Source organism: Protobothrops mucrosquamatus, unplaced genomic scaffold, assembly GCF_001527695.2.
Source record: "Protobothrops mucrosquamatus isolate PMUCROS unplaced genomic scaffold, P.Mucros_1.0 scaffold229, whole genome shotgun sequence".
NCBI classification, from domain to species: domain Eukaryota; kingdom Metazoa; phylum Chordata; class Lepidosauria; order Squamata; family Viperidae; genus Protobothrops; species Protobothrops mucrosquamatus.
In genome coordinates this window covers 151,684-179,559 of record NW_015386580.1, presented here as the reverse complement: position 1 = coordinate 179,559, position 27,876 = coordinate 151,684, and the positions used below count along the sequence as shown (strand labels likewise).

The 27,876-nt window shown below is 35.8% G+C and overlaps 1 protein-coding gene across 1 annotated transcript; it reads left to right on the top strand.

The window, feature by feature from the left end:
• GPR26 (G protein-coupled receptor 26) lies at positions 1-26,365 on the top strand. Its single transcript, XM_015814227.1, has 3 exons — positions 1-713; positions 14,797-14,910; positions 26,134-26,365. Exons 1-3 carry the CDS (start codon positions 46-48, stop codon positions 26,363-26,365), a joined length of 1,014 nt encoding a protein of 337 aa, XP_015669713.1. The 5' UTR covers positions 1-45.
• The last annotated feature ends 1,511 nt before the right edge of the window (positions 26,366-27,876 follow it).

Here is a 27,876-nt window from a genome sequence, read left to right as displayed (position 1 = left end):
GCTGGGTGCAGTTTTGGAAATGTTCCTCCTGTGAATGGAGGCACCATGAACATTTGGGAAGTGATCCTGGCTTTCTTGATTGTGGTACTCATCCTTGTATCGTTGCTGTCCAATGTTTTGGTGCTGATCTGCTTTCTGTATAGTGCAGATATCCGCAAGCAAGTCCCGGGATTGTTTATCCTCAACCTGACCTTCTGCAACTTGTTGATGACTGTTTTGAACATGCCCCTCACTCTGGCTGGGATCATTTACAAGAAACCACCTGGAGGAGACCAGCTTTGCCACATAGTGGGGTTTTTAGAGACTTTTTTGACTACCAACTCCATGCTGAGCATGGCAGCTCTCAGCATTGATCGGTGGATAGCAGTGGTATTTCCTCTGAACTACCATTCCAAGATGCGCTACAAAGATGCTGCCCTCATACTGAGCTACACGTGGTTACACTCAGTATCCTTCCCAATTATGGCAACTTCTCTTTCTTGGGTAAGATTCCACCACCTTTATGCCTCTTGCACCCTGTGCAACAAGAGACTGGAGGACAGGACCCAGTTTATGATTTTCACAGGAATCTTTCATTCCTTTAGCTTTCTCCTCTCTCTCATAGTCTTGTGTTTCACATATCTGAAAGTGCTGAAGGTGGCACGCTTTCACTGTAAAAGGATTGACGTGATTACTATGCAGACCCTTGTGCTCCTTGTGGACATCCATCCTAGGTAAGGAGATGCCTTCGTCTTTTACTAACAAGATCACACACTACTATTTTGTTCGACAAAGTTATCATCTGTCTGATTCCAATTATTTTAAAATGCAGCTCTTCCCTGCTTTTCTTCTGCATGTTTCTATTCCCAGATTGCACCGTAGCTATAAAATTTATTGCCAATAATATTTTGAAAATGTGTTAGGGGTGTTTGGCAGAGAAAGAAAACTCATCTAGGAATGTGTTTTGAAAGCTGTTTTGGAACCCCAAAGTTTACATATGAATGCATTTCCTTTACAGTAGTGCATTTCAACAATTTTGCTAGGGAATGAATAGATCCATGTCTGTTCATTAATGTTAATCAGTGTTATTCATACATGCTGTATGAACAAAATCAAATTGAAATTTCTGGTAGCCCTTAAGATATATCAGTGGGAAATAGCATACTACATGCCATTCTGGTTTTTGTTTTGTTTTTGTGCATTTTGGAATGTCACTGTAAAGTCAATAACTTTCTTTGAAGGAAGGATGCCCAGAGAAATATTTATTCCAAAAATAAACACAAGCAACCAACTAATACAAATACATCAAAAATAGCCTTAAGATTCAAATTCATACCGACAACTAAAGAAAGTTGAGTTAAGTGTAGTAAAGAGTTCTTAAATCAACCCACATTTTCTATGCACAATAAGATGAATCTCAAGCTAGAGGTGAAAGAAGGAATCATTATGATAAGAAAGCATAAACAGTGGGAAGGTAGAAACTAGAGGGTATAGAATGAGGAAATATAACTAGAAGATCTGTGAAATAGAGACTTACAAAAAAGAAGTGAGAGGATTCAGTGGGAAAACTGATTTAATTATCTTAGTTAAACTAGATTTTGCTGGAGGGAGATGAAGAAATATTTCAAGGGGAAAAATCACAGAGCAATCTGTTTAGTTTACTGAGAATTCAAAGTATTTGTATGTTATATGTAGAGGTGTGTGTAGGAGGGATCATCAGAAAAAAAGAAACGTGGTGGATAATATAAAAACTGACTCTAAAGATGTCACTGGAAGAAATAAATAAAGGTGAACACAAGGTGCAATTATCATATATGAATAAATGAAGTAGAAGTAATGTATTCTAGTAGCTTGTCACCTCTAACAAGAAAAAATAATTTGGGATTACTGAAACTATAATGATATTAATAATACGGAATACAAAGAAATAATAGACAATTATGCAAAGAAAAGAATAAGGAGTAATATCATACATTTTTACAATGGGTCTCTACTTTTAGGGGAGTGGTAAGCAGATTTTGAATTCTGAGATTGTGCTGTGGGTGTTCTCACAAAATGGCTGCTTGGGAACTTTTCTACTAATAAAATGGTGGTCATTGGGGCATTTGTATATTTCACTCTTAGTTTTAATAGTATTAATTTTTAACCCCAATTTTTATATATTTATATTATGGTGGTTGCACAGGCATTATCTTATTGTATTATTATTCGCCACCCTGAGTTGCCTTTGTGAAATGGGCAACTATATAAGCCTAATAAATAAAATAATAAATAAATAAATAATCAATCAGAAAACACTAACTTATTAGAATGCTAATCATCCTAATCCCATCTCTTACAATGTTCCTAAAGGCCTTGCCCTTTTGTTGGGCGATTGGGAATACTTAAAGCATAGAGTCACGGTTGCCATTCTTTCTTATTTTCTAAGACAAAATTGAAGCGATCCATAGGGGAAGAAAATCGTGCTGAAGTTCTTTGCTTTATTATTAGTTGAGCATCCCATTTTTAAAATTAAGGGTACTGAAAGATTTTTTAAAAATGATGTATGGAACTAGAAACTGAGGGGTTGCCAAAGTAAGTGGCATATAAACTGACTGACTAACTGACTGACTGACTGACTGACTGACTGACTGAATGAACGAACGAACGAACGAACGAACGAACGAACGAACGAACGAACGAACGAACGAACGAACGAACGAACGAACGAACAAACAAACAAACGAACGAACAAACAAACAAACAAATCATCCCCTCCCCCAAAAAAACCTCAGCCCTAGGCTAGCATGAGACAGTATCATTACTATGGAAGTCGGTGAGAAATGAAATTCAGTCTAAAGACCAATCCATTGCTTGACATCTTAAGACCACTTAAAATCAAGATACACAAACTACTAGGAAGTTATGATTAAATGTCCCAATATACATTTATATTTAAAAATAACACAGGCCTGTAATTTAGACCAAGGTCGCAGCATTCATGGAAGTGAACCCATTCCAATGGCAGCATTCTATAAATCACTATAATTTAGTAACCTAGATTCCTGAGACAACTTTAAGAAGTCTCATATATATCACAACTAGTTCAAACTTGAATCATTTTGAGGCAAATTATTTTGAATGCTTTTTCAGAGTAAAATGGAATTTCCAGTAAAATAGAATGAAAGTTATGTGAATTGGGAACAAGGAAATTATTTTATAGAAGAATTCTAACACAATGTAAAACATGTGATAGACATTAGAAAGCAAGTAGTACAGTGGTGGGATTCAAATATGTGAACAACCAGTTCTCTGTGTGGAAGTCCATTCTGGGCCTGGGCAACAAAAAATTAGCTACCGGTTCTGCCGAAGTGGTGCGAACCAGCTGAATCTCACCACTGAAGTAGTACTAGAAATCCATTTGGTTACAAAAGGTTGCATAAAGGGGACATGTATTTCTATCAGATGTCAAAGTATTATGGGATAAGCACTTTAATCGATGCAGAGTCTCTTCATCATCAGACACCATGACTGAGATTAATTTGAAAGTGGGGTATTTCTTTTATTTCTAAAGTGACAATGTGCTTTTGGACAAATTATAAAATGGAATATTATAAATCCAGTACAAAACCAAGATCTGAAACCAATTTCATAAACACTAAAAGGGCCTTTTATTATTGTAGTTAGAATGAATATTAAAATTAAAATTAAACATTAAGTTAAATATTTTTCCTATATTCCTTAAAGTAGTTTAGGCTGTTAATTAAGATGAGAGAGAGAGAGATTAGTATGTAACATGTAATATTTGATATTTGATTCTATTTGAAAATATGTCTGGGTTATTTGTGATTAATCAGTGTTTAAATATAAGTGAATAATTCAGAAGTAAAAGAACTATACTCTGGAAAATATATATATTTAAATATCAGTGTCAGTCAACTGATCTCAAAGTTATAGTGATTCTACAACTAAGATAACTTCCGGGAACACAGCTATTTCCCATAACTATTACCAATTGCATTCCTTTGTATTTCTTTTTTCCTTCATACTTTACAATTCATGAGATAAAGCTTCCTTCTGAATGTGATGCTTATTACAGAAATATGGATTATATTTGGGCATTTGAAGGAATGGTGCTAAATAACCAAATCAACACTTCTTGATGTGCTATATAGCACATTATAAAGTCACTTATAGGCCTTCTATTAGTGACTAAAAGAGCTCAGAATGGCAGTTGTACTATTTTAAGTAGGAAGGGAGAATCTCTGGTGTTTCACACTTGAATGATTAAAGATCTACCTTTTTTGTAAAAAAAAAAAGTGGAATGTCCATGTATCTTTTGAGGATGCTTTAAAACTTCTAATTTGTTAATTTTTGTGAAGGATTTACAGAGAAATTGAAATCCTCTAAAGCAAAGGTAGACAACTCCTTGCTGCATCACTGTTTGTTTTCACATACAGCTGACTTAAAACAGTTAAATTTTAATTTGCCTCAACAACTGACAGCACTTAGCTGATATTAATTAATTTCAGAACCTAAGCAGGGTCAGCCCTGATGGGTACTTGGATAAAGGTGGTTAAATACGAATCAGATGGATTCATAGTTGGCTCAGATGGATTCGTAGCTGGCTGACCAGTATCTGGTCCTCAATGGAACTGCATCTACATGTAGGGAAGTGTGTAGTGGGGTGTCCAGGGCTCTGTTCTTGGCCCAATGCTCTTGAACATCTTCATCAATGATTTGGATGAGGCAATAGATGGGGAACTCATCAAATTTGCAGAAGACACCAAGCTGGCAGGAATAGCCAGAAGATAGGCTTAAGATACGGAAGGATCTTGACAGACTGGAACACTGGGTGCTATCTAACAAAATGAAATTCAATGGTGAAAAAAGTAAGGTTCTACATTTAGGCAAGAAAAATCAAATGCACAGGTATAGTATAGGTGGTACCTTGCTCAATAGTAGCAACTGTGAGAGGGATCTCAGAGTCCTAGTGGACAATCACTTAAATATGAGCCAGCAGTGTGCTGCAGCTGCCAAAAAAGCCAACACAGTGTTAGGCTCTATTAACAGAGAGATAGAATCAAGATCACGTGAAGTCTTAATACCACTTTATAACACCTTGGCAAGGCCACACTTGGAATACTGCATCCAGTTTTGTCACAAGGATATAAAAAGGATGTTGAAACTCTAGAAAGAGTATAGAGAAGAGCAACAAAGATGATTAGGGGACTGGAGGCTAAAACATATAAAAATGGTTGCTGTAATTGGGTATGTCTAGTTTAATGAAGAGAAGGACAAGGGGGGACATGATAGCAGTATTCCAATATCTCAGGGGTTGCCACAAAGAAAAGGGAGTCAAGCTATTCTCCAAAGCACCTAAAGGCAGGACAAGAAGCAATGGATGGAAATTATCAAGGAGAGAAGCAACCTAGAACTAAGGAGAAATTTCCTGACAGAACAATTAATCAGTGGAACAACCTGCCTCCAGAAGCTGTGAATGCTCCAACACTGGAAGTTTTTAAGAAGAGACTGGGTAACCATTTGTCTGAAATGGTATAGGGTTTCCTGCCTAAGCAGGGGATTGGACTAGAAGACCTCCAAGGTCCCTTCCAACTCTATTATTATTATTATCATCATCATCATCATCATCATCATCATCATCATCATCATCATCATCATCATCATCATCATTATTATTATTATTATTATTATTATTATTATTATTATTATTATTATTATTTAGAAAACAAATAACAATATTGGAAAATGGTACCATTGCAATTATTGTTGAGAATGAAGTTTAACTTTGATGACATCTTTGCCTTCTAGCTAGAATTTTTAAAAAATCATATTGAATAATGTTCACATAAGTGTGGTAGCAGCTGAAGTTTAGGTCTTTTGAGGATACATCATTGGCTATGGTTAGAAGGAGAATAATTATTATCTGTATATTTCATTTGTGAAGCTTAAGCATGTAACTTATATTCATAATTTTAATAATTATAAATAAATAGATTAATTACATGAAAAATTACACAGGATTCTTTGTTCTAATCATTTGCCCTTTTGGTTCACCCTTCATTTTCTTTATCTCATTTGCTTTTTAGTATATAGTACTGAACATGATTTTAATTACAGATTGTGTACCTCCACATGAACATAATCTTGTAACCTTAGATGCCTCTGACTTAAGGCATTGTTGTTTGGATTAATTTCCTCCACCACAGCTTTTTTGAACATCATGTTAAGTAAGGATGGCAGACAAGAGGGCAATTTGCTTTATGTGTATATAATTGCATTCCTAAATTGTATGGGTATAAAGATGCATTACAAATTCAAAGCAAAAAACTCAATTTTACATGGAATTTTATGAGTTAATTTTGAAAGACTGCTCTACTAGCAAACTACAAGTTGGCTTAAGCATCATGTTCCTAGCTTTCCCACACTCATAGCTGGCTGGGAAACTTTAATCAAAGTTGCACAGCAAGATTATTTCTGCTAGCTATATGCTGGCGTAGAATTCATTTTCCATGGAATGTCTACATTTCTTAAGCACATTTATATTCCCAATTGCAAGAAACTTGATAACAAAGACTATTAGTGGGAAAACTGATAAAGCAGAAAGTAGTTTATAAAAATAGTTTATAAAAATAGAAAGTAGTTTACAAAAGTAATTTATAAAAATAGTAGTTTATAAAAAAAGTTTGAATCATTGCTTAGATAAACAAGAGGAGATACTCAAAATTACTCTAAATAGGAGAACTGCATATTACCAGAATTCATACATAAAGATTTTTATGTACGTACAGTATATACTGGAACTAGCAGAACAAATATATAAATGATACAGCATGACGTCTCACATTCTGTTTCTCTTTGATCTAATAATAGGAAGGCTGTTTTATTTATATAACAAAATGCATTAATCTTGGAGTTTTATAAACATTCTGAGTAACGTATCCTGGGAATAAATTCTACTGAAAGTAGAGAACTGCTGTGTAAATCCATTAGACCATTAACTGAGCTATATAACCAGTGAAAGCCTAAGTATTAATATTGTGATATTTAAAAAGCTTGAGCTAAAATGCCAACCACCTCATCTTGGTAACCAGAACTTGTTTCTTTGGAGCAAACAAATAACCTTTGAATAATGCTGTAACCAAACAAAGGAAGAAAGTATTTTAAAACTGAAATAGTTGAGCCTTGGCAAAGCAAAGTTCAATATTTTATTTAATTCTGCACACTGAAAGAAGACTTTGGCAAATCTCTTCCCTATGGTTGCTAGGGAAATTACACAGAAGTGTCCTTGAAATCTCCAGAAATTTTTATCAACAAGTAGCTATGTTTTTTTCACCTTTAATACCATTATTTGTCATAAATACTCTTATTCTTCAATCACATACAGTAAATAGTCTATTTTGTTAGTATAGTATTTTAGAATATTGTGTTCGCTTTATTTATTATTGTCTTTTCCCTCTCCAAAAATATCACTATATTTCTTAAGATCCTTTCCCTTTATCCTTCCATCTGCCAATTTGCACTTTAACTCATCAAAACCGATTAAGGCATGAAACTTTTATTTTTGTAAACAGGTTTTGCTGATATTTGAGACAGGTTAGATATGGGATATTCCACAATAGAATAATTTAACCCTATCTAATCTCAGAGATGAGTGATGCGCCCTTGTTTCTTTCTGTCCCTCATCTGCTTTATAAAATGACATTTCTAGGCTTCCCCAGTCCATCCTAATGGACCCTGGGCCATGAACAGTAAAAAAAATATATCATTAGAATTAAAATAGAATATCCATTTTGGGAGTGCTCCTAAATACCTAATTGTCATTGGATTTGTAGTGGTATAATAAGGAGTATGTTTCTACAGCAATGATTTGTTCTGGCTCCCAATCATTTACAGTATTTATTTTTATGACATTTACTTGACCTATCCTGTCTTTATTTTTTATGAACTCAAAGCAGCATACGTACTCAGTACTCCTACCTTCTATTCTGCTGGGCACAATTTTAAGTGCTAAACACTGTTCAACTTGGTTGCAGGTAGTCCTCGACTTACGAGCACAATTGAGCCTAAGTTTCTGCTGCTAAGCAACACATTTGCTAAGTGAGCTTTGCCCCATTTTACAACCTTTGTTGCCACAGTTCTTAAGTGAATTACTGCAGTTGTTAAGTTAGTAAGACTGTGTGAAGTGAATATGGCCTCCCCATTGACTTTGCTTGTCAAAAGTTCCCAAAAGGTAATCACATGAACCTGGGACACTGCAACCGTCATAAATGTGAGCCAGTTGCCAACCTCCCAATTTTGATCACATGGCCATGGGGATGCTGCAACAGTCATAAGTGTGAAAAATGGTTGTCTCTTTTTTCAGTGCCATTCTAACTTCGAACGGTCACTAAATGAATGGTTGTAAGTCAAGAACTACTTGTATCTGAGAGATTGCCTTTCCTGCTATGAACCAGCCTGGAAACTTAGAGGACCATGTGAAGATGCCTCCACTGTCAGAAGCTCAGCTTTTTTAATAGTGTAGGAGAGGGTGCGAGCCTCTTCTCTTTTAAGTATTTAGGAAAGTTGCCAAAATGTATCTGTCACCAAGCTGTCAATGTTAATTATTTTATTGCATTTTATTGATCATGATCTTCATTTTTGATTTTTACTTTATGTTTATATTTGAGATTCTTAAAATTCTGTAAGTTGCCTTGATTGTTTACTCAAACACAAATATGGGATATACATTTTATTATAGAATAAATTCATAGACACTCATCATGGCAATATGTGACTCCGAAACTCCTCAAAAAGGTGCCATCAAATTATAACTTTTCAATGAGATGAAAAGAGATAAGATGCAGAAAAATCTTATCAGTTGCAATTGAACTTAAGATGTTACATTTAAAATGAACCCATTTAATGATCATCTTTGCTTTTTTCCTGTTTTTGTCTTTGTTCCATCTACCCCTTGGGATTTGGTCCTTGACCCAGTATTTAACGGCTAGTTCAGTCCTTGATTGAAAAGAATTAAATAGCTCAGATATAAATACTATTCCTCTTATAGCACTGAAATTTGTATTACAGTCTGAAAAAATATCAAGAAGTACTATATTTTTATGGTACTGTACTGATTGTATATTGCAAATTTACGAGTGGGAGAATTTCCCCCAAAATAATTCCCAAAGGCCCTTTATATCAAGATAATGTAGTAATTTGGTCTCCGTGATGACTGAATGCCAAGGCATCATGAAATTAGAAGGGAATGATGTTTCATATGCAAACTAGCTGAAGACATAGCATCTACATATAGCCTTCTTTGTAATAAAATGTCTAATTCATTCTTTACTTGTGTGATTTTTTTAGTGTCCTGAAACCCCAACTTTCACAATCCCTATTTTAGCCTACTTTAAGCCTTTAAACTAACTCCTCCCATTATCCTACTGATGCAGCAAATTTTACAGTACTCGATTCAAAGTATTTAAAAATACACAAAAGTTTTATTTCAAAATAACTATTTACTGTTCTGTTAAATTAAGGTTGCATATATTGATTTAATGAATAGATTAATGAATAAATTAATTGTTCAAATTGGACCTAAAATCAACCAAATATACCTTATACTCAAAATGATTATTTTTTTCAGCAATGGACGTTATTAGACATATTTGGTTCCTATTGCCAAAAGAAATAATAAAATTTGACTCCAACTCTCATATTATATAAAATGTGTAATCCCTACATATTTTAAATTTACATATGTATTTTAAAATTGTATTATTACTGTTAATAAGATAATACTTGATAATAACTTTAGAAGTAAGGAAGAATACATGATGACATATGGTGTTCATAAACACTTGCTAGATTGATGGTTTGATCCTGATATCTTAGCAGCTTCAACAGTTTATCAAAACTGGAACAGTTTTATATGATGTTATGATTCACATTATATAAAATGGTTACTATTTATAAATGGACCCCTATAAAGCATTATATATAACTACAAACTGGCTTTCTAAAGCATTGGCAGTTATAATTTTAATGCATTTTATAAGGACATTGTTATTAATTATATTGTATTTCTAAAATTCATTTTTAAAAAGCTACCAAACCAGGATTAGAAATAGAAATAAGGTATATAGATCCAGAGAGTTTATGAGAGAAGGAAATGGTCTCTGTTGTACCACTTATAAACTTTATCAGAATATATTCATTTGGATACCGTCATGTGTCTGAAATGATATATGTTCTCCTGCTTGAGAGCGGGCTGGAATAGAAGACCTCCAAAGTCCCTTGCAGCTTCTATTCTATTCTATTCTATTCTATTCTATTCTATTCTATTCTATTCTATTCTATTCTATTCTATTCTATTCGACATGGTGAGTTAAAGACATCAATCCTATCTCAGATGACTAAAATGTTTCCCCAAATGTCCTATTCCACAGTGACTTGGCTTCACATCAATTGAACAAACAAATTTACAAACATAAATTATACTCCACCACAGTTACTTTTCTAAACTATGTACAAAAAATAAACTGTTTTATCAGGCTCTCATGGTTATTTTAGGAGCCTGATGGCTTTTCACATGGCAGAAAAAAGCTCAGAGTTGGCCCAATTTGTCAGTCATTGAGGTCCAACTGTATCTCACGCAAATTTAATCATCCCCTTGCCTTAGCCCATTCCCAGACACAATAACTTGAATCCTAAGTTTGCCATGCAGCTTACAAGCTATTTTTGCTTTTGGTTCTTTTTTTAAAAATGCCTTTGAGTCAGTCTTGACTCCTGGTGACTCTCTAAAGAAGACTGCAGTTTTCTTGACAAGATTTCAGAAGTAGTTTGCCATAGGGTTGAAAGAGACTGACTAGGACAAGATTACCCAAACAACCAAGGTGGCATTGGAAGTCATGGTCTCTCAAGTTGTTAACCTGATAGCAATAGCACTTAGACTTATATACTGCTTCATAGTGCTTTACAGCCCTCTCTAAGCGGTTTACAGACTCAACATATTGCCCCCAACAATTTGGGTTGTCATTTTACCGACCTCAGAAGGATGGAATGCTGAGTCAACCTGATGCTTTAACCACCACACAAAACTAGCTCTTATTATTCTCCACATTATTTCTTCCTTATTCTCCAAATAAGAATAGGAAGGATAGGAAGGAAAGAAGCCATATACTTGTTGCTTTGATTAACAATTGTTATCACATATATTTAACAAAAGAATTTTTGAAATATATGTAGAATAGCTTATTTGAATGTATTAACATCATATGAAAATTAACATTGTATGGGCAAATTCAAAATATATTGTGCTCAAGGCAGAATCAGTTATAATTATATCAGGCTTGAGCAATTTATAACCCAACAGCTGGATCTCAGTTTACAAGTCATTTATGATGTTCTAATATAACTTGATAAACTTCATAAATGTTTTCAGCTCATCTGGACTGCCAGATCAGGATAATATTTCATATTTTGTCAGATGACACAGCAGGACCTACTAATTATGTTCTTATACTGAATTATACATAATTTTTGTCTGAAGGATTGATGTTAAAAATTCACTTGTATTTCAACTCAGATAAACTCAGACAACATGTTTGTTGAATAAGCACTGTTGAACTGTATTAAAAAAATCAATAAAAACTTATAAAAAATAATTTGTAGTTCATGTGAAGTTTTCCCTCTTTCCATTATAACAGTGAAATAAGGAAAATCCAGACTGGATTGCAAATCATGGTTCATCTAAAGTTTACTGAAACTGCTGTTAGTCCAAAGGGAAGGTTCCCAGAGATGTCACTAGAGCTGTATTTAATAGAAGTTGTCTTTTCCATAAAGTGAAGCCAATTTTTAAAGACCCATCTCCTTGTGGAATCCCTCTTTCTAAATAACCTGCTCCTCTAGTCTGCAAGCTTATTTGCATGTTCGAATGTTTCAGATTAATATTTAAAAGTTATTACATTAACTTTAGTTAAACTTTTGGTAATGGCCTGAATCAATAAGGGCTCAACATATGATTTATCACTTATGTCAGCTTTACAGGTCATTGTCAGATTCCTTATCATTATAATTGAATCCATATGTATTGTTTGAAATGTCAGACCAAAGGGAGAAATCTAATGTAAATGAAAGCTGAATAGTAAAATCTGTCACTTGGATCCTGCTGCTTAGAACTGAAGATGGGAGGGGGAGATCGTTTTTTACTCCTATTATATGTCCTTCCTTCCTTCCTTCCTTCCTTCCTTCCTTCCTTCCTTCCTTCCTTCCTTCCTTCCTTCCTTCCTTCCTTCCTTCCTTCCATTCATCTATCCATCCATTCATTTGCCTTGCTATACTCTGAAAACATCCCTTGTTTTCTATCGCTACCATAAAGTCCACAAGAAATAAATATAGAGAGATAGAACCTTACATCAACAAACTGACATTTCAGGGTCTTTGAAGGAAGCCATCCACTGCCTTGATGGTTAAGTGAAGTTGCAGATAAAGTATTGCCAGAAAAATTTTATAATTTGAACTAGATTAAAGGTTTGTTTTAATATATCAATGTTTTGATTTCTGCACATCACCCATGTAGAAACATATAGTGTTGTTCTTTTTCTGAAGAAAGGCCATGCTTTCAACAAGCCAAGTTTTGTCTAATATTTCTGAAATAATTTAACCCATTGTGATTTGAAATGCTGGAGTGAATTCTAGCACTTTTTTTTCCCCTGCACATACTGTGGGCTTATCCACACTGCTTGTGGTTTTGTTGCCAGAATACACCAGCAACTATTACTGGAAGGTGGAAATGGAAAATATCATCCTGTATATACTCTTTATCATGAAAATGACCTTCAGGTGCATTTTTTTGCCAAGTATTTAAAAAAAATCATTTTTTCTTTATGTTGCCCTGAATAGTCCATTCTGTTTTAACTATGGTGTTTTAGTGTCTTTCAGAGTAACTCTAAGAGAAGTTGCTTGAAGGAGTCAATAATTACTTTGATTTTTTAAAATGATTTTCTAGAGTTTTCTTTTAACTATGGGGTTGAAATAGCACAGTTGCTATGATCTTGCTGAACTGATCCCATATTTCAAAAAGTCAGCAGATTTTTTTTTGAAATTGCTATTTTACTTTTCTTGACCTAGCTAGATTTTCTTCTCGCCCCTCCTCTTAAAAATAAGTCCAGAGCTGCAGCATTTCATTGCTTATTAAGTATTTTTTTAAAGGACAAACTTACTGATGTAGAAAAAAATGTAATTCAAATAAAAAAATGTTCCTACTAAATTCTGAATTGGTAAATTTCTATATTTGAGGCAAAGATTATAAGCATTATGTTACTTCATCAATATTGTAAAAAGGGAGCATAGAAACTATTAAAAAGCAACAGAGAGATTGAAACAACTTTTTTAATAGTGATTGTTGTGCCTGTTTATACATCCAGCTGATTTCCATTCTGTTGATGCTTTAACCTGAATATATAAATATATAAACTTAAGGAGGGAGGGAGAGGCAGATAGATAGTCAGACATATAAAAAATATGTCCAGAAAGACCCATCTACCTGAAATAAAATGCAGGCAATTGCTTTCCTGGAGAAGAAGATAAGAGGGCTCACTATGGAGGAATTGTCTAATGGGAGGACATAATGGTCTCTGGTCAATCTGAATTCTCTGGAAGCTGTTATAAAAGTTTCTAAGTCAAAATGAGATTTTCTTGAACTGGTTTACAGGCAGAAACAGCTTAAATGGTCAATGCAGATCTGCACATAGTTACAGGATATAAATAACTGAACTGACAAAGATCCCACCATGATCTATCCCTCTTATTCTTGAATTATTGATTGACTGATTTAAGAGACCACACTTGGAATACTGCACCATGATATAAAAAAGATGCTGAGACTCTAGAAAGAGTGCAGAGAAGAGCAACAAAGATGATAAGATGGTACTATGAACAATTATTGGAACTAGCTATATCTAGTCTAACAAAGAGAAGGACTAGGAGTGATATGATAAAGTCTCCCAGTATGTGAGGGGCTGTCAGAAAGAAATAGGGGCTCAAACTATTCTCCCAAGCATCTGAGGGCAGGAAGAGAAGTAATGGGTGGAATGTCATTAAAGATAGATCTAACCTAGCACTAAGGAGAACTCTCCTGACAGCGAGAACAATTCATCAATGGAACAGCTTACCTCCAGAAATTGTGACTGCTCCATCAGTGGAGATTTCAAGAAGCCATTTGTCCAGAATTGTTTAGCATCTCCTGCTTGAGCAAGGAGTTGGACTAGAAGACTTCCAAAGTCCCTTCCAACTCTTGTTATAGTTTCTTCTGAATGCTTTGTTAGTTCCTTTATTCCTTATTCTCATCTTGATATACCTTGGGGGTTTCTAATTTCACTCCAGACTTAAGAACACAAGTATATGTGGGATTGTACCCTTTTGACTTCAGATTGCTATTGCTACTTCTTTTCTGCAAATCCGCAAGGTTCTGAAAACTAAAACTGTGCAACCCTATATAGATTTTGTAGTACATGTATTTATGCACACATACATATAGAGATATATTCAAACTTTATTTTTTCCAACATGAATATAAGAAACGTGGGGTAAATTAACTTACAATATATCTACTTATGTAGGATCTCCGTAAATATAATTTATATTATAATATGATTTGTTGCAAAGGATACGTTTTCTTTAATGTTTTATCAAGAAACATTAAGATCCAGAAAAATAATCCTACACAATTTGAATGCCTCTAGGAAAAATGCATATTGAAATGGCTAAAGAAAAATGTGGAAATACAACCTCAGTTTATAATTGACTTTTCTGTTTGTGTCAAATGCTGCACAGTGTAAGAGAGCGATGTCTAGAAGAACAGAAGAGACGGAGACAACGAGCAACCAAGAAGATCAGTACATTTATTGGCACTTTTATACTTTGTTTTGCACCGTATGTAATCACAAGGTAAGTTTTATGCCACTTTAGTCCCTTCCAAACAAAGATATACCCAATGTTCATTTGGCAACATTCTGCTCAGGATTTTTTTTTTCACTACACTGCTTGCATTTTGTTTCTTGCATTATAAATATTCCAATAAACGCTGTGAAGACTGGAATGAGTTTCTCACTGAAAAAGATCAGAAAGGTTTTAGAATGTTGACCATAAAATGCAGCAGGTCTATTATGCTCTGTAATGCATAAATACTTGTACCCACATTTATTTGTGTAGTGATATTTCAAGCCATAGCAAACATCTTGAGGAAGATGTCATGTCATATATTTCCATAATGCTTATAGATCTGTATTTTATGATGTTCATCTCTAATAAAATTCAGCATTTTGGCCATTTAACCTTGGATAATTTCCTGACTCTCTCTCATCTTTCTTTGCTCTCGTCAGCTGTTACTAGTGACAACTTTGCTCTGTGCCATATTACAAATATATCACTGTAAAAGAACATTTCAAGTGACCTCCACATGGTGATGATTACTAATAGCCCAGCTTTATCACTTTGGAACTTCAGCCAGGATTTATCACTGCTAAATATATTAAAGAAGATTAGAAAAATGCTCCTAGTAATAGTAACATAATAGGAAGGGAGTATATAGCCAACATAGATTCATAGGTAGTTCTTGCTTAGTGACGACATTTGAGACTGACAACTCTGTTTCTAAGCTCGAAGGTCACTAAATGGAAAATCACATGACTGTGACAGATTTATGACCTAGCTTCCCATTTAATCATTAAGGAAGTCACCATGGTGAGGCAAATCATGTGTCTGTGACTTCTTATTTTACTTCTGCATTCTCTATTACATTAAATCTGCTTATCACGAGTTGATTGGGAAACACACAAATGGCTGCTATGTGATTTCAGGATGCTTCAGTGTTTGTAAATCTGAGAATTGGTTGCAAAGTTGTTTTTTTATAGTATTGTAACTTTGAACAATTGCTAATTCAGGCAATTTGTAAGTAAGGACTGCCGGTGATAGAATTATTAATGAATAAGAGTGTACAGTTTAACTAACACAAGATCACAAAAATCTCAGTTCTACCACGATTGTCAAAACAGTTCACTACTACTGCAAAATAAAGACTGAGGGGAAAACTGTAATCAAAAACATCATTTCAAATTGTTCTAGTTGAAATAAATTATTGAAATGTTGATTGCAGTACTTCAGAAACAGCACAAGAGGCAAAAATCTGAGAGATTATGCTGGCTTTTATGAACATTTGGAATGTGTAGATTTATTTTTAACAAAACAGTTGACAGAAAAAATGAGAATATCTTAGGGCACATATGAAACTTAAAACAGTATGCATAATGATGTTAGTTTCCTGGTGCTAATAACTAATGTACATATGTCCAAACATGGGGAGTTTATCAAATACAGTTCTTATCTTTCACGTTTATATTTTGACTCATGAATCGAAATGTTTATCTGATACATGTAATAGCTCTTATCCAGCTTCAAGTGTCCTTTGAATAAATTGTTTATCCAGCCTTGGTATCTCCATATTGGTAGATTTCAAATATTTTCAATGTCCAAAATTTTCAGTTATAGTAGTCTGTGGTTATGCCTATTGAGAATTCTGGGTGTTGTATTACCAATACATTTGCAGACTCTGAGATCAGGGAGGCTGATTAAAACATGTTAAATCAAACTCCAAATCTGAAGAAAAAACAGCTTTGGTCCTCTTGATCAGTAATCTAATTATAGCCTCGAAGGGACATATGTGCAGTTAACCCAGTTAACTCAGCAGGCCTTTAGGGTCATGGAAAGTCCTCCGGGGAACACCCAAAGCCCCTGTGTTACTACCCAACATCCTTGGAATGACACCAAAGGAGGTGGTTGATAAGGTTACCAACTTTTTTACAATGAAAAGGAGGACACAAATAAATTGAAGAAAAAATATCGTAAATAAAAGAAACATTTTATTCATTGTAACAATAATACAGAATACACTATAATATGATAAATGCATAATGAAAAACATTTGTAACAATAACATTTTATATTGTAATTATGCTTACAAGCTGCACCCCCACCCGCAGCTGCCCCGCCAGCACTGCTGCCCCGCCAGGTAGAGCGGGCCCCGTGGTTCCCAAAGTACCAGCTGCGCTGGCTCTGGCTCCGGGGGGCAGCCTGCCATCTACACACCCCACCTGCAGCCGCCCCGCCAGCACCACCGCCCACCCTGCACAGCCCCATGTAGACCAGGCCCCATGGCTCCCAATAGCACGGGGGCAGCCGGCCACCGCCGCACCTCACACCCCCCCTGCAGCAGCCCCACTGCCCCTGCCTCTTGCACCCGCAGCCATTATTGCCCTAGCAGGGCCGAAGATCAAGAGAAAGTTACCGTGGCATCGCCGCTCCAGTCTCCTCCAGGTATCTTTGGGACTAACTAGGAGATGGTGTAGTTGGGTAGCAGGGAGGGATGCAAAGTTCCTGCCAATTTGCCTTCGCTGCAGACAACTTACATGTGCAAAGTTTGCCGGCCGGGTGTTTTGGTGCTCTCAGCAGCAATTCCTATTGGCTTTCGAAAGCCAATAGGGGGAGTAGCACAGCTCATGCAAAAGTTGAAAAAAAACCATCAAAAAAGGTGCCAGAACGCCGTTCTGAGCAGTCTATGAGGAAAAAAAAAAGCCCTGCAGATTAGTCTTCAAATATCGAAAAGGAGGACATGTAGGAGGACACTTTTCGAGGGAGGACAGAACTTAAAAAAGGAGGACTGTCCTCCCTAAAGGAGGGCGGTTGGTCACCTTATGGTTGACTGTTTCTGTACTTCCTTATTTTATCTGTAGAGTGTCAGTTCTTCTGAGTGGTGAAGTAAGCAACATAGCAAGCATATAAATATGAGTGTCACAGTGTGTCCAGGGTTCCCTCTTGCTTTGAGGGGCCCCTTCTTTATTCAGCTGAATAAACATGTATTGCTTAAGAGGCAAATATCGGGACTCTGTCTTTATTTTACTGAGCAACACCTGAAAACAAACAAAATAGTCCCTGGTAGATAATCATTACATCATCCAGATTTATCTGAAGCATTGTATTAAAATAATTCTTCCGTTACTGCCCCAGTCAATTTCAGAGACTATCAGTGATGTAATATTGCTTGATCTTGGCAATTGTGCTGTGAGGCCCCAATATTTGTTCTTCCCCTAAAAATATTTCATATTTGCATGAAATTAAGACATTTAATAGGGGATTTAAGATGAGATACTCTCAATATGTTGAGAATATCTAGTGGAGTCTCTTTTTTTCCATCATTATAAGGCTAATCTATCCTGCTACTTGATCAGTATTTGGAGAAAACAAAGTGTTGGGACAGAGCGATATATTTGGGAGAGAAAAGATAATGGATTAGTGTTGCAAGGTATTGGAATGAGAGATAGCTTCTTTTAGATTCTTCTCTGGAGAGTAGGTATATAATCATATTTTTCATTTTTATGGTTACTGGCTCAAAAGACATAATAGTGCAAAATGACTATTTTTTCATTGTAATACTTGATTTTTTTTGTTTGCTAATTTGTCAGTTGACATATTGATTGTGAAATATTCTTCCATTACAGCTTGGACTCATGCCCATAGTGGTTAGTTTGGGGCATGAAGTAAACATAAATAGATGACCTATGAGTAGAGAAATTAGATTAGGATGGATAGATGGATGGATTGATGGATGGATTTACTATTATGTAGCTAGGCTTATATGACCAAATAAGATGGTTAAGAACAACTTTGAAAGAGAAAAATCTCTTCTGCCTGATCACTATAAAGTGTGTTTATAAAGTATAGATAGATAGATGGCACAGAGAAAGAGAGAGAGAGATGATAGACAATAGATAGATGATAGATAGGTAGATGTAGATTCTGATGGATCAATTTAAAATGACAAATATAATTTAATACTGTCTAAATAAAATAAATCAATATACATATCCAGTGAATACACACACACACACACACACACATATATACATATATACGTAGGTCTTTGGTTATTCGGGTTTTCTCTCGCGTAAAATTGAAAGTGTCTTGGCGACATTTCGACGAAGTCCCATTCATCGAAACATCACCAAGACACTGCCAATTTTACGCGGGAGAAAACCCGAATAACCAAAGACCTACATACAAACACCCGCGAAAACCTCAGAAAACATACATATATACATATATACATATGTGCATATGTGCATATATACATATATACATATATACATTGTCTCTAATTATACTAAAAATGCGAATCCCGGGTATATTCGACTATTTTCCTCAACATATATACATATATACATATATACACCATGAATTTGTGTTTAGCAAAAAAGTAATTCTTGATCTTTGTCATTTCTACATAGTCACTGGAATAAGTAAAAAGCAGCTTTCTGTTCTTCTAAGCAGTACTCTGCTTGTGCATGTTCTGAAACTCTTCAAAATCACCCCTAGCCAATAGCATCTTGCAGGCTTTGATTATTACCTATTTTAATTAGTGTCTAATATTTTTGTTTCGTGCTTAGTTGTTTTCTGTAGGCATATAACTTGTGATAAGCTAATGCTTGAATCACCTTATTATCTGATATCAGTACTGATCAGTTAATGTTAAATGCGCTTTATCAAATATAATTAAATTTAAAGAACATTTTGGCTACCAGTACTGGGAAATGGTTCACTGCAACTATTTTCCTGAACAAGAATTGGTTTTATTCTTCTAAATGTATGTCTCAGTTTTGTCTTATTAATGGTTTAGGTGCCATTACATCATGTCAACTCTTAGTAACAACATAGATTTTCTCCTTGTATTGGGCAATTGCTTGTCATCCAGCAATTTCTAAAAATATATAAACAAATTTACTTATACAGCATTCATACATTTGAGTGTCTGTTAATATTAAATTGCAATGTTTTGTAGTCTTATTTTTGTCTTCTATTTAATGCTGACTGTTTAAATATTTTTATTAGAAGGCAAGATTGATGGCAATTGATCTGCCAGTAAGTTCAAGCACTCCTTTCTATAAAGAGACCAAGATACCTAATGTCAGATTATAAAAACATGATATAATGCAGAAGTAGTAGAAATAACTATGTAATGTAGAAGTTTTAGAAGAGAAACAACAAAACATACATTCCAACAAGGAAATGTTTAATGAAGTTTAATGAAGAGAAGGATGAGGGGTGACATGATAGCAGTCTTCCAATATCTCAGGGGCTGCCCCAAAGAAGAGGGAGTCAAGCTATTCTCCAAAGCGCCTGAAGGCAGGACAAGAAGCAACGGATGGAAACTAAGCAAGGAGAGAAGCAACCTAGAACTAAGGAGAAACTTCCTGACAGTTAGAACAATTAACCAGTGGAACAACCTGCCTCCAGAAGCGGTGAATGCACCAACACTGGAAGTTTTTAAGAAGAGACTGTACAACCATTTGTCCGAAATTGTATAGGGTATTTCCTGCCTGAGCAGGGGATTGGACTAGATGACCTCCAAGGTCCCTTCCAACTTTACTACTACTACTACTACTACTACTACTACTACTACTACTACTACTACTACTACTATTATTATTATAAATAATAATCAATAACCTATTTTTAGCAACCTTATTTTTTTTTTAGCAACCTATGGATCTTTTTGGTGTTCAAAAGCCACAGTATATCTGATACCAGCAATACTAATTATAGTAGTAGTAGAAGTAGTAGTAATAGTAGTAGTAGTAGAGCCATGGTGCTGGTTAGGCTAATTCAACCAACTGCCAGGAGTTCGATCTTGACCGGCTCAAGGTTGACTCAGCTTTCCATCCTTCTAAGGTTGGAAAAAGGGGACCCAGATTGTTGGGGAAAATATGCTATTAGAAATTCTATTTATATATAGCACTACAGAACAAACAAAGGGTAGTCGCCATGTGCCTTGCGGCTTTATCTGTTTTAACTGTAACAGGAAACAGGAAACTCTATCTAAGACAAAAAGAACATAGAGTATATACCATAGACCCAAACTTGTAAACACTGCCATTTACTGTCTAAATACTACTGTAGTTGTTGCACAAAAATACATTCCAACAATGAGTTCCAACATATGCTGACTCTGTAAACTGCTTATAGAATGCTGTAAAGCACTATGAAGGGGTATATAAGTCTAAGTGCTATTCCTCAATACTTCCCCACACCAGTATCTAGTATTTAAAAATATAGAGGAGAAAAAGGGCAGGATTTATTGGGGCATCTTTTTTGTAGTGTAGAAATCAATACCTAATTTTTCCAAAATTGCTTAGTGCTTTAAACACTCAGGAAATAAAAAAAGCAGATTATGGTTTCAAAAAATCATTAGAAAAACAATTGGAAAAAATAATTGGATCAAGTACTGCAAAATATTTTTTATAATTGTTTTTAATGTCATAGTAGTAAACATTGATTTGTTCTTTTAAACATTCAACAAGAAGGATATAATGAAGCTTGATTCTGTCATCGATTTAAAGTATACATTCTAAACATTCATGTGGTACAAACGTTTTTGTACCAGTTCTATGAGTATATTGAGTAATATTTATGTGATAAATGAGTGTATGATTACTACAGTTACAGTTTGGTCTAGTGGTTAAGGCACCAGGCTAGAAACTGGGAAACCGATCTAGGTGACCTTGGGCCAGTCACTCTGTCTCAGCCCAATTCATCTTACAGGGTGGTTGTTGTGAGGAAAATAAGAAAAAAAAAGAATGTTAAGTATGTTTTCTGCCTTGAATTATTTATAAAAATAATAAAGAAGGGAAATAAATAAATTAACCACCAGACAGTCTCTATACCAGGGCTTTTCAACCAGTGGTACGGGTACCACCTGTGGTACATTGGCACCTGGCAGGTGGTACGCGACCATCCTAGAAAAGTGGTAGTGGGGAAGGGGAATGAGCTGAACTGGTGGCAGCACCGCACAAGCCTGAGCAAGAGATGGCTGGAGCTGCAGGGCTGTCAGGGCTCAGCGGAAGCACCAGGATCAGTGCTTCTTCTGGGCTGTCAGGGCTCAGCGGAAGCACCAGGATCAGCGCCAGGCTCCAGCTGGAGCTCGGCACTGATCCTGGCGCTTCTGCTGAGCCCTGAAGAAGCGCCAATCAACTGGAATGTTGCAGCATCTTCAGTGCCATTGTAACTTCGAACAGTCACTAAGCGAACTGTTGCAAGTCGAGGACTACCTGTACTTCATCAGTTTTATCCTTTTTGGGGGGTCATCAAGTTTTTGACACCTTGCTAGGCGACTGGTGGTACTCAGATATTGCCATATCCTAAAAGTGGTACAATGGGTGGAAAAGGTTGAAAATCCCTGCTCTATACTATTCTGAGGGCTTTTAGGACTAATGTATGGTTAGTATTTTCTAAATTTGCTAAAATAATTTCTCCTTTTAGAAAGCAAGCATGCTAAGGAGTTGGGCTATTCTCTGTCTTTGATAAATTCCAGATGCAAAGGTCTTTTGAAAATATTGAAATCTCAAATTTGTAATCCCGTGCCTGGATCAAGAAATGGTCTAGACCAGAGATCCCCAACCTTTTGGGCACCAGGGACCAGTTCTGTGGAGTGAGGTTTTTCCGTGGACCGGAGGGTGCGTGGTTTTGTGTGCTACCTGCATCTCGCAGATGGGGCTTTGCTTGTTTGTGTGGCCCGGTTGCTGGCATGCTGCGGCCCAGTACTGGTCTACGGAGCGGGGCTTGGGGACCCCTGTTCTAGACTAATGTGTCTCAACCTTGGAAACTTTAAAAAGTGTGGACTTCAAGTCTCAGAATTCAATTCCCAGCATTCTGGCAATTGAAGTCCACATATCTTAAAATTGTTAAAGTTGAGAAATATTAATCTAGACTCAGAAAGGCACAATCAGATAATGATAACAGCTACTGCCTAGAGTTTATTCTTAGATTAATGGTTAAAGTTATCTTTTGCTGTCTTCTTCATGTAGTTTATGTAGACTTTTACTACTCTCTCCCCCAAAACAGAAAGGGAGTTATATTCCCCCTTTTAAAGTTCAAATCATAATTGCACCTAAAACACTTGCTTGAGTCCCTAACAGAAAAAAAATGCCAAGCTGTGCAAAGGTCATTATTCTTTATTTTCAATATTCATTGAAACATTTATTTCCGTATGCATGGAATGAGTCCCAGTGGCTCATATCTACTTTTTCAAAGCTATATATAGACCAACAGCTTAAAGATAAATCAATTGACATTAGTGTATGAATTATATTTTTCCTATAATGAACCACTTTAGCTTCTCCTTTAAAATCTCTTGTTCCTTTTCTTTGATAGCAATACTGTAAAACCTTCTGAATACTGAAAAATCCAAAATGGCCTGTATACGTTTAAATATTTTTAATAGAGATCTTATAGATAGGAGTGGCACACACTGCATGTGAACATTCTGAAACTGACAGTTTGACAGAAATTAATTATAAGAAAGTGGAACTAATTGTTCCCTTGAAGGTAGTATATGCTACAGCTTTCCAATGCTACCATTATATTGTAGTACTCATAAATATTCTTGGTGTATTGGTTCATTCTGCAAATGCAGTTGTGAGCATGTTCTTTGACTGTTCTTTCTCTATGAAGGAAGATTTCCCTAATCGTGCTCTCTCTCTTATGATTCTACTGGTCTCACTCCTGAGATCAACATATTTTCTTCCCATCTCTGAGGACCAAGGGAAAGCACATTGGTCTCTGTCCCTCCCTCCCTCCCTCCCTCCCTCCCTCCCTCCCTCCCTCCCTCCCTCTCTCTCTCTCTCTCTCTCTCTCTCTCTCTCTCTCTCTCTCTCTCTCTCTCACACACACACACACACACACACACACACACACACACACAGAGAGAGAGAGAGAGAGAGAGAGAGAGAGAGGGAGAGAGGGAGGGAGGGAGGGAGGGACAGAGACCAATGTGCTTTCCCTTGGTCCTGAGAGATGGGAAGAAAGTATGTTGATCTCAGGAGTGAGACCAGTGGAATTATGGTCCTCACATAAGGGCAGCAGATTTCTGTTCCTGCTATTACTATCACTCATTCTTTGATGACAGAATGCAGTGGGGGTGAGGCACGGGAGCTTGAGAACGTTTCCTGTCTCAAAAGACAGACTCTCCAACTCATAAATTTAGGGTGTACATTTAATCAGAAAGAGCATTTGTGAACATCAACCAAAAAAAGAGGAAATAATGAGGTTTCATCTGGATGGAAACTCAAACCAAATGCCTCAATAGAGTAGGAAGGAATTTGCTTTTCTTTGAAGTTATCATTCCCAGCACACTTTCTTCCACTACCCTTTTGTACTTTTCTATTTCATTTCCTCCTAGGATTAGGCTAGAGCCGATGTCTTCATTTCAGCTAGAGGAGAAAGAAAAGGAGAGAGCTCATATTAAAAATTAAATGAAAGGTCACTAGGAGATCAATATCTTCAGTATTGATATCAATATCGATATCTTCCTGCCCTCCACTAAAAGGAACAGTTATTAAACAAGTTTATGTTCACTCTGTTAGCCAAAACGGTGCTCTGTGGCTGGATAGAGAGGCAATCCCGAAGTAGGCCAGTTCATTGAGCCTCCACAGATTTCGTCTCTGTGCAACATGGAATATTTGTATAGAACATTTTTCTATTTTGTGATGAAATCCACTTGATTTGGCTTCAACCTGCCTCATAAATGGGATAGTATCAAGATCGATGCTAAGTGGTGCAGACATGTCCTCAGAGATGTTGTGTAGTGTTTTTGGTGAACTCAAATTCCTGTTTGATCTTTCTTCCCCTCTCATCTATTTTCATGGGAAATTACACTCAGGAACTGAACTAGGACAGGACATTTATTAGTACTGATAATATGGGGCGTGGTGTGCTTTCATCATTGCTCACTGAAATTGTGCAAATAATCTGTCCACATCAGCAGAATTCAGTATATTTTCTCATCAGATTCTCTGGGAGCTGTTGTAGAAATGCAGAAGAATATTGTTATTTTCAAGAATTTTAATGACTTAATTTTGATTGCTGCTTCATATTAAGAAAAATCTAGAAGTTTAGAGCTCATTCTGAGTTAACCAGTTTGTTTTTCACTCTTCTTTACTAAATAATGGAGTCAGGACCAAGGATCTTCACATTGCTGTAAAGGTCTCAGACTTTCGATTCCCATTCCAGAGTTATGTGCCACCCAGTTAATTCAGGTCTTGCAGTCTCATAAGCATAGCAGGGCTATGAAGCCATGGTGACAGGTTTTAATAAAACTTTGGGGTGCTTGTTGTTTGTGGGGAACTTCTGCACAGAACCTAGCATGGGTACTATGGAAACTGGAAACTGGCCACCTTCGGGATACCTCTGCTATTGTTATTAAGTAGCTCCTGGCAGCTTGTAAGAGATATGGATATTATATTGTTTGGTGTGTATGCTTTTTATGTTATGCTTTTTTATGATTGTTTGACTTAAAATTCATTTATTTACTGTGTTCACTGATCACTCAATTGGCAAAACAGGAGGTGTGCACACATACATACTCACAAACTTTCCCTAGACATTAATGCAAAATCTTTAACAAGCCTTGGGGATGCTTTATTTCTCTACTGTAATTCTATCTAGAGTACAGACTTTCTGCAATCAGTATGATGGTCTCCAAGAAAAAATTATCTTGCTATTTATTTATTTATTTATTTATTTATTTATTTATTTTTTAGCATAATCCTTAGACCAACCATCGCTTATTCAATGGGAAAAAGTCCTTGTAGCCTTTTCATTCTCTTGCTGATTATCTAGGTAACACTAGGAAGATTACAGGAGGAAGATATATGGTAACCATCTTCTTTGCCCAACAATTTTGACCCAAAAAAAAAATTATCCCTATTAAAAAATATCAGTTGGAAAAGAAATCTGCTTTCAAGCCACCTTTTGTCCACCTCTCTGCAGCTCAATGGAAAGTGTCTCCACTAATTGCATAAATACAATGGATTTAATATAGTTTCAAGAATGAGGTTACCCACCTCATTTTTATATAAAACAGATGGTGTATTTCTTAGAGACTATACATATCGATTGGAGAATGTGCATAAACCAAGTGGCAGTTTTATTTATGTCCAGTAATAGTTTGTTACTTTCTTATGCATATACATTACTCAGAGGTTATGATGATAGAGATAGAGTTATTGAATGCTTGATATCTTTATCTGACACTAATTTTTTTTCTTTCTCTTTTTTTCTTGGCAGATTAGTAGAATTGTCATCAATAGTTCCCATCAATGCTCACTGGGGAGTTATTTCCAAGTGTCTGGCCTATAGTAAAGCTGTTTCAGATCCCTTCGTTTATTCTTTGTTACGACATCAGTATAAGAAAACATGGAAAGACATAATAAATAAGATGCTGAAAAGAGGCTCAATAAATTCATCAGCTCTCACAAGTGAATCACAAAGTCGGAATTTTTTGCAAGGGAATGAATGAAGAGGCAAGAACTGTTTTTGAAATGTAGCATAATGCTGGTGGACAAAAGCTGAGGAATGGTAGGCTGGCATCTCTGGGATCATCTTCCGACAATATTTTTGAAAGCCTGCCTGCTGAACGTTCAGCAATTTAGGTAATTAATTTCAAAGCAAAGTTGAATGCCTTTTAATTCTGGCATACAATATAGCCTACAAGATCTCCTTCAGCTTCATGAAATATGTCCATCCATATCCACAAAGACATAATCTTGTCTTTATTTAAATATGGATTTGGTATGGATTATAGTAAAGGATGGTGCTTACATGCCTACCATCCCCTTGAAATAGAAAAACACTGGACAACTTTGTGACACTTTTGATATGTAACATCAAATTGACACCTGCTAAAATGTGATTACATAAACTACACGATCTGTTATAAATAGACATAACTATTCTTCCTACGATATGGCCATACGAGGTCATACTTAATTGCACATAAGCCTGTTGGATGAGTATCAGGGTATCTCATCTACAAATTCTTAGTTTGAGGTACTGCTTTCATGATGTGCAAATACAAGAAAGATACTATTGTTGGGCCATGTCTTTGCTTATATTTTTAAAGTGATGCTCATGCCCCTTATACACTAAAGCATTTTCACACATCAAAATGGGGATATTATGTGGTTTTCAAATATTAACTACACTGCTTCACTATTTTCAGTCAAAGATATAGAATCTTTCATGGCTCACCATCTCAGTGGTTGAGAAGGACCACCACTGTATGAGATAATATCTTCTGCAATCTGCATGTGTCCATTGGAGGACAGGTCTAGTCTTTTCCTTCTGGTCTTTCTCAATTGTATGCTACACTAACATCCCACAAGAGAGGAAGCTATGTCACATTTCACCTAAATGGTTACCATATTGCTATGGTTTTCTGACTATGAAAAAAATACCTGTGTGTTTTGCATTAATGTGAGTCTACAGTACACTGGCTAAATACAGGCTGCTGGCAGTCTAGAATGTAATCTTCTTCACAAAAAGAGTCATTGTGAACATTGTGTTATGTCTGGTCCTCAAGCCCTGACTGACAGCTTCAAGAGGTGTATACAGAAATGTTGTACAGGACTCCTTTGTCAGTGTTCAGAACTGGATCAAAACATTTGCACAGATTCCACACAGATTGTTCTATGCACTCATTGTATTCATTTAAGAAAGTATTTATGTTTAAAAAAAACAATGTATGAAAAAATGTTTTTAAGTCTGAAACTATCATCAAGTGAATCTGAACAACGTTAGACATTTTTTTCCAGTAACTGGAATGCTTAAACCGAAAGAATCATTGGGAATTTATTAAAACTAAATTTCTAGAATAATAATAAGAAGAAAAGATTTAGACTGAGTAATGTAAAATGAAAGGATATATTATTCAGACTTTGATTGATTCTTTCCTCTTTTGTGAGTTATGTTGGGATGGACTTGAGAGTTGAATTCTACTGATGCTGAATCCCCTTCACTTACCGGTATTCC

What these genes read in the sequence shown, in the direction of transcription:
- GPR26 (XM_015814227.1), top strand. Translation starts at nt 46, where the DNA reads ATGAACATTTGGGAAGTGATCCTGGCTTTCTTGATTGTGGTACTCATC. An exon ending in CTTGTGGACATCCATCCTAG is followed by an intron (nt 714 to 14,796) that starts GTAAGGAGATGC and finishes AATGCTGCACAG; the next exon opens with TGTAAGAGAGCGATGTCTAG. An exon ending in GCACCGTATGTAATCACAAG is followed by an intron (nt 14,911 to 26,133) that starts GTAAGTTTTATG and finishes TTTTCTTGGCAG; the next exon opens with ATTAGTAGAATTGTCATCAA.